General features: G+C 45.4%; 1 protein-coding gene across 2 annotated transcripts; it reads left to right on the top strand.

Annotated features, from left to right (window-relative positions):
* The first annotated feature begins 440 nt into the window (after nucleotides 1-440).
* wsb2 (WD repeat and SOCS box containing 2) lies at nucleotides 441-8064 on the top strand. 2 transcript variants are annotated; one of them, XM_083644600.1, is made up of 9 exons: nucleotides 441-655; nucleotides 1149-1317; nucleotides 1901-2124; nucleotides 2221-2352; nucleotides 2772-2872; nucleotides 3285-3481; nucleotides 4734-4823; nucleotides 4908-5024; nucleotides 7281-8064. In XM_083644600.1, the coding sequence occupies exons 1-9, from the start codon at nucleotides 619-621 to the stop codon at nucleotides 7492-7494; spliced, it is 1281 nt and encodes a 426-aa protein (XP_083500726.1). In that variant the 5' UTR covers nucleotides 441-618; the 3' UTR covers nucleotides 7495-8064. The 2 variants fall into 2 exon arrangements, with proteins under 2 accessions (XP_083500726.1, XP_083500727.1); XM_083644601.1 differs by having other exon boundaries at nucleotides 1928-2124; nucleotides 7281-8061.
* Nucleotides 8065-8163: the final 99 nt, after the last annotated feature.

The raw sequence follows: 8163 nt of genomic DNA, 5'->3' as shown, positions 1-8163 counted from the left end.
TGGGATGCAGTGGAGCTGAAACCTTTTTATGCAGAAATAATCTGGATGATATTCAATCTCAGTATACATCATACTAAGCACTATCAAACTGATGCAATTAGGTTCATGTGAAGATTTTCTTAAATAATAATTGTTTTCTGTTTGTATTGTGGTCTGCCTTGTGATAACCACCACTGGAGGTCATAGTTTACCAACATATGTCAACCATTACTGGTTAATTATTCAACGTGCAACCAGTTCAAACGGGTTTACCAGTCCTGGAAATCAATAAGAATGGATATTGGCTATTGATTAAAGGAGGAAGGCAGTTAAGGAGGTTACGTAACAGAAAACGTGACAGAGTTCAACAACAATGCAGCCAATCGGATGGGAGTGACTCAAGACAACAGGAAATCAGCTGCACATTTTTTTTTGCTTCTGGCAGACTCAGACTGGCACATCACAGAGAGAGAAGCTTCTCGTGCCTGTCCGGACCTGCTCATTCTTGCCTTTTTTATAACCTATGGTTTTGTTGTACTGGAACGGAGAGGAGAATTTCAGGAAGTTAGCCTGCCATAATAACGCGAAGGAGAAGAATGTGATAAACTCGAGCTGTCAACGGTCATTATCTTGGCAGCGATGTGTTCCACGGTCAACAACGCGGGTCTACCTACATGTAAGTCGCATATAGCTGGTCTATAATCACAACAACATATTTGTCTATTTCGGGTGTAATGTGAGCGTAATCCTGTTATCGTAATGTCAGTCAGCTACAAAACATCGCGGTGAAGTTAGTTTTAGGTTGGATGTTCATTCACCTCTGTCGAAAATCTATTCTAGACTAGTAGGTCAGAAAATCCCAAAATCCGAGTAGTCTGGAATGCAACATGAGAACATGAATAGCCCGGTTCGGAAGGGGGGGGGTTGAGACGAAAATCCAACCTGAAACGAACTTCACCGCGGTCTACATAGCACTGGGTCGTCAGCGGTATCTAGGTAACGCAGCGGCAGCAGAGCAGAGCGGTGCTGTGTGTGTGTGGGTGTGTGGGAGTTATCTGTCGATGACAGACTCGAGGAAGGGCAACTCAGGTCTCTCGGGTACATTATTGACATTTCATTCCCTACTCAAACAACCGTGTTGATGGATGTGTGTGGCGTTTCCCCCCAAGCTTCCGACCCTGGACTCATCCTGGAGCTGAAGACCAGGCGCCCGCCCTCCCTGGAGGGTCGGGCGGGCTGCGAGACCTGGAGCGTGGACTTCTCCCCGGACGGAGCCTGGTTCGCCTGGTCAATGGGCCACGGGATTGTCTGGGTGGTCGCCTGGCCTCTCGACTCGGAGTAGGTTTACATCAGATTACCTGCACCTGCACTATATATTATAATGCTGCCTTCAAGTACTCCTCGAAAACTCCGGCTTCCAAGCCTCGAAGTCGTAAACACCACTCAACGTTCATACCACTCGCAAATACTGCGCATTGGAAATTGATTGGAACTGGTTGTAAATTCGTTTTTTTTTTTTTTATCAAATTACTTTATATTTCTGCCGTGAACAGACAGGACGAATAGGACAGTCACAACTAGACAGGCATAGCACAGATATGCATGACAAGTTAAAGTTAATCAAAGAGTGAAAATAGAAGCATACTATAATTATACATTTACATAGCCATCAATTCTTGACACAGCTTCTATCTTTTCCACATTCTCCCTAAATCTCTCATTTTGGCAACTCTGGTTACCACCAGAGTAACACAGAAAATGTATCTTCCCCAGTCGTATTTACCAAATTGTCAGGTCATTCACAGGAACGCTGAAATCATATTTGCAATATTTCCAACAGCACTTGAAGGCAGCATCACTTACACACACATTCAGATTCACACCCCCAGGCCCCCCATGTCTCAGTTTCTTATATTGTCAGGCTTCTCGCTGCTCTCCTCACGCACAGAGAGAGTCAGGATGGCGAATGCTACCGAGAAGACAAGAGCTTCAGCTGCGGCCACCCGGTGTGGGGGCTCGCCTTCGGACCCAGACCACCGAAATCCACAGCAGCACGTCCAAACACAGTCCCGTCCAAAGGGAACAGCCTGCTTCTGGCCACCGGCTTGGACAACGGGGTGATCAAAATCTGGAACGTCTTGACTGGTGGGGGGTTTGTTTTCTCTTGGAAAGAATATTAGCTGTGCTTTGTTCGGTTATGTTTTTATATTGCTTTTTTCTCCTTTTCTTTTGCACATTCAGGTCATGCTCTGTTTGATCTCCATGGCCACGAGGGCATCGTGAGGGACCTGGTCTTCCCTCAGAACGGGAAGCTCACCCTCGTGTCATCTTCTCGTGACAAGACCTTGAGGATTTGGGACCTGGCTCAGAAAGGTGTGTGTGTGTGCGTGTGCGTGCGTGCGTTTACTGAAGTCAGTTGTGCGACGAAACCAAACAAAGACCCGAAGGTCCGTGTTCAACCACCGTCTCGTTATAATTAATTATATCCGTTTCAAGTTCAAAGAAAACAGAAGTTGTGTACTTTCAGGGAGGGTTTCAAATAGTTCAAGTGATTTGGCTAGACTAAACAGCTGCAAGTACAATGGCTCTATCTCTTTGACTAAAAGGTTAATTTGTTTGTTTATTTTTATATAGGGTGTGTATTACTTTTACGTTTGTTTCCTTTGTTTAATCCTTTTTTTCATCTCACCTACGCCAGCAATGGTTTATGAAGAATGAACATGTTTTTTGTGTCAAACGTAATTCCTATTCAGTCTGTTTTAATTGTTCTGCATGTTTTCTGTCTGTTGCAGGTAAAAAGGTGCAGGTCCTGTCCGGCCATAAAGACTGGATCAGCTGCTGCTGCATATCGTCAGACTGCAGCATGATCGCATCGGTCGGCAGGTTTGACAGGGTGAGTTACAGAGTTTTCCCTGGGAAAATGTCTTATTTTTACATTTGGGGAAGGTTGTATATATAGTGAGTAAGGAAGCAGACCTTTAATACACCAGAAAGATGTATCTCCTTCCTGAACATGACCTCTTAAAATGCAGAAGGAGATGTTTTATTAATATTTTATGAGTTGGAGTTTAAGCTTCCAAACCTTCAAAGTGTCCATTACAGACCTGGGCTCAATTTCTACTGCTTATTTTTACAGTCTTTGATTGATGTAAAACTTCGATACAGAATCAGGATTGCACCTCTCCCCTGGTTGTGGTTGGAAGAGATCATACCATAACATCATTAGTCAAAATAAAATAAATCAGAATGTTTAATGGTTGTAACAGCAGAGTCTCGTGAAGCCTGAATGGTTTTGCCTTCATCAGATGGTGTGTCTGTGGAGCCTGCGCTCATATACCTTCATAAGGAACCTGACGGGAGGAACTCACAAGACCTTCTACCTCCTGGCGTCATGCCACTTCTCTCCTGACGGGGCGCTGCTGGCCACCGCCGCCTTCAGCGGCTCCAGCTGGTGGATCGACCTGTGGGACCCTTACACTGCGGAGAAACTGGCCACTCTGGTGTACGTTTCCCCTTCGCTGCAGTGATCCTGTGTGCTGTTATGCAGCCAGTGCCTGGCCAAAATGAAGGGTGGGGCGGGGGGGGTGTGTAATGGATTTAAAGTATAGTGACTTGTGCACAGATGGGCAGTCTTTACATTATTACCAAATGCGGGTACTCATAACTCATATCAGTTTGAAGCTACTTACAACAATGTGTTTTATACCATGAATTTATCTTTAAAAAAGTAAAGTACAGTATTATGCAAATAAATAAAAAGGGCGGTAAACTGAATTTAGGTGGGTTTAACCTCTGCTCAGTGTTACTCAACTTGCAGCCCAGGGGCCAGATGTGGCCCGCGATAGGGTGCAGAGTGGCCCCCCGACCATTTTCTAATGAAAACTAGTCTTAAATAAAGTTTGACTGAGCTCCAGCTAATTTGTCAAATACCGCCATCTGCTCGCCACCCAGGCACTTAATGTACTTAAGTAACTTACCGTAAGTTAACCTAACTATCCTGAGTGCACAAAATTGTCAGACTAAACTCCGGCTACAATCCGCTACAGAAAAATGTATATTAATCTGTGTTTATTAGGCTAACTGGCCCCTGGCCTCCTGTCATTTTACAAAAGTGTCCCCCGGCAAAGCAAGTTGAGTATCCCTGCTCTACGTCCCTGAACATTTTCAGCCATAAAACATTAACTTCCTACTAGAAAAAAGCAAGCGTCAGTTTTTATTGTTTCAAGGCACAGTTTTCCATTCGTCGGGGTAGGGTAGGTTGGCGGTAGGGGTAGGGGTAGGGTAGGTTGGCGGTAGGGGTAGGGTAGGTTGGGGGTAGGGTAGGTTGGGGGTAGGCGTAGGGTAGGTTGGCGGTAGGGGTAGGGTAGGTTGGCGGTAGGGGTAGGGGTAGGTTGGGGGTAGGGGTAGTGTAGGTTGGCGGTAGTGGTAGGGTAGGTTGGGGGTAGGGGTAGGGTAGGTTGGCGGTAGTGGTAGGGTAGGTTGGGGGTAGGTGTAAATAACTTAAGTATTAAGCTGGAACCCAGCTACATCCAACACTTTCACTATCACTATTGACATCTGTTGCACCATCTGAAAATATGTGCAGGTGTCCCATTTCCAACTGGTGCAACCTGTCCCTGCATTATGTTCCCATTCATCTTGTGTCTCTAATGTTGTCAGATTCACTATTCAAGTCCTGTGCATCTGCACCATTCCTGACTGCACTCCTGACTTTCATGCTTTAAAAATCCTCACAACGTTGCTTTTATCCACAGTGACTACTGTGAAATCTACGGGCAAAACCAAATCTCAGCGATACAATTCTCTCCCGATGGTTTGCACTTGGCAATAGTCACCGAGGACAGGTGAGAATTGTGTTGATCTTGGAAATCTTGTCTTGTCACTTAGACTGAATGAGAAGATCTCAGGCAGATGTTTTGTGTGTGCAGAGCACTTCGGATCTGGGAGCCGGGGAAGCAGGGCATGGTGATGCAGACCAAAGAGGACCGAAGCTCCAACGGACTCTGCTGCAACTTCCATCCACGAGGAGGAGTGGTCGCCACGGGGTACAGAACCTCAACGCCTCACCACCACACTATAAAGTCACACCTTTACTGCCTTTATTGCGGAAAATAACTCAAATACTGTATCTGCAGATTAACACCAATAATTCAACAATTACCTGGCCAGGTGCTGAGACTTATGCCTTTCAAAACTCACTTTCCAGCCCGTGCTCCGTTTTGGGACAAAAAAACGTGTGCTGACTTGTGTTGTTGACGTCTGAAGTGTGTACGTGAGGAATGTGCCAGAGCATCTGGTTCAGGTGGTGTAGAGAGGCTTCTGCAGAGAGGGTGGTGCAAAGGAATTCCTGATCTGTTGTTTGTCTATTCAAAGGGAAAGCATCGGCTTGCTTCAGGCACTGATCTCACACTGAGGCAAGGTGTCAAGGTTAAAAAGCCTTTATTTTCTAGGGCATCATAAAGTTAAAATTATCACCGCTGACCGGTTTCAGCCTCGCAGGGCCTTCTTCAGGGACGTGTAGGAGAGGATTGTTTTTCTAGTTCAGCATCCTTCCTGAGGGCAAAGAGTTTGTGTTGCCCATGAAGAGCATGTGAGGGGTCACGGGCGACAGAGTATTCTGTTGCTACAAATGTTATGAACAGCTTCCATTGTCCCGCCTCCTCACAGCAAACTGGGTGTAGCTGAAGGATTCTGGGTTTTTTGTAGAGTTAAACCGTATTGTACTGTGCATGGTAGAAGAGAAGAATAGTCTGAGTATCTCCTTAATTGCACCAGAGGAACTTATGGCATTTTCACACCGTTGTTAAGTCCAAACCAGAGTTTGCTAGGTTGTTGTTACATTTCATTTCAAATTACGTAGTATTGCCCAGAGCCGTGTAAGAAGAGTTGCGACATCTCCATTCACTCCAATGGACCAGTTTTTTTTACTCTCAAGAGTTCCAGGAAGTAAGGTCCTGGATTAAGCAGCACTGTCGAGTTGCAGCAAAATGGACAGTTTGTGTTGTTCTCTGATTTTTTTTTTTCTTGAATCAAATGATACATTATCAGCTTTATTTTAGCATGCAAAAGTAGCACGAGACCCATTCCTGGCTGTTCATTGGCTAATGAGTCTCGCATTTTGGTCCTCCGCTGACGCCACTCTCTCTCTAGAGGACACTAGTATTGCCTATTGGATGTATATTTTGGTGCAAGTACAAAAACATCAAACTAGACCCTGAGGTATACCAGGGGACTTTTAATTTGACATCATCCTCTGCGACGCGGTGGACGCTGGTAGGTTTTTCTCTTAAGTGAGATTTCAAGGCTTAATATCTATGTAAGAAAGAGTGAAATGACTTGATGAGACTGAACTCCCCTGTGAACAGTATGCATGCGTTAGGTGTCCATTATTGTGCACTTTGCTGCTGAGACAGTATAGGCTCATTTCACAGCAACCTGTTGAGGTGGTAAAGCAGGAAATAACACAGGTGTAATCATTAGCATTAATGAGGCCACCTGGCACCGGAACACCTAAACACAACGGAAGCACAATTAATGGTATTAGTGTAGAGCTGCTTTACTTCCTGCTTTTACCACCTCAGAAGGGCTGCTGTGAAATGGGTCCATACTCCCCATGGCATTACTGTTCCAGTAAGACATCACTGCTGAATTTCTGCTCTAATTAACAAGCTTGCTTCTCTGTGGTGAAACTGTGACTTTGGGCCACTGTAATTCAAGGGGATCAGGAGGGGCGGGGACTGTGCCAAACACCGACCAATCAGGTCACAATTGCTGCTCGCCCATAGAAGTCATAAATCACTTAATGCCGGGGCGTCTGGGTAGTGTAGAGGTAAAAGCACTCACCTACCACCGTGGAGGGTTCAGTTCCTGACAGCTGTACTTCTTGCTTCATCAGACGTTCTAACAGACACAACTGGCCGTCTCTGCAGGTGGGAAGCCGGTGTGGTATGAGTCCTGGTCACTGCACTAGCGCCGCCTCTGGTCGGTCAGGGCGCCTGTTCGGGGGAGGAGGGCTTATTGGGGGGGGGAACGCCTCAGTCAGGTGAAAAGAAGCGGCTGGCAACTGCACGTGAAGCATGTGCGAGTCTACAACTCTCCCCAGATCGGCAGAGGGGGTGGAGCCACGACCAGCAAATCAGGGGGGAATTGGCCGAGTACAATTGGGCAGAAAAATCCCCCAAAACATGATCAAAATAAATCACTTAATGCCCCTTTCATTCTTAATGCCCCTTTAAGAGTTGGCATTTATTTCACAGCAGCAGCTGTTTTTAACAGTGGTTTCCTCTCCTCTCGGGTTTCAGAACCAGAGATGGCCATGTGAGGTTCTGGCGGGCGCCCAGGTTGGTGCCCAGCCTGTGCCACCTGTGCCGGTCCATCCTGCGCCACTCTGTCTCCACCCACCAGATGGAGCCACTGCCCATCCCCAGGAGGATCCTGGAGTACCTCACCTACCGCAACATCCCTGACCGCCTCAAGACCTGCTGCTCCTCAGACGAAGAGGAGTGGTCAAGTTAAATAATAATAATAATAATAATAATAACAATAATAGATTGCATTTATATAGCGCCTCTCTAGATACTCAAAGCGCTTCACATATCAGGGGAGGGGAGGGGGGGGGCCTCACCCAGCACCGATGTGTAGCACCCACCTGGGTGATGCACGGTAGCCAGTTTGCGCCAGAACGCTCACCACACATCAGCTATAAACACAGCGTCTAATGCAAGAGATTTACAATGAGTGATTGTTATACATGAGCACATTATGGAAATGCCTACTTTGTTTGCTGAAAATGCTTTCAAAGTTGACGAGCACATTTAGCACATTTGTTCGTTTTAACAGCTCTACTTACGATTCAACATTCCTAGAGATAAGGATAATTTATTGCACTACTCTTAAGATGTCATTAGACTCAATTTACACGTTTATTTGTTTGACTTGCATTGTATATCACAATTTTATACTATTAATTTATTGTGTAAATAACATAATACAGAATAAACCTTTATAATTTTTGTGTGTTTTTAGTCAGAACGGTATAGCTATGATCATGTGTACTACTATTTGAATCTGTTAATTGTAAATCCATAATACAATGTGGAAATGTAGGAAATATGGTTTTATTAAAGACTCAAAAACAAACATCCGTGAACAACTATTCTTCTACACAATAGTAACATCGGTCAG

Source organism: Poromitra crassiceps (genome assembly GCF_964638095.1).
Source record: "Poromitra crassiceps genome assembly, chromosome: 10".
NCBI lineage: Eukaryota > Metazoa > Chordata > Actinopteri > Beryciformes > Melamphaidae > Poromitra > Poromitra crassiceps.
Note: the sequence above shows the minus strand (reverse complement) of the source record. Positions and strands in the feature narration are given on the sequence as shown.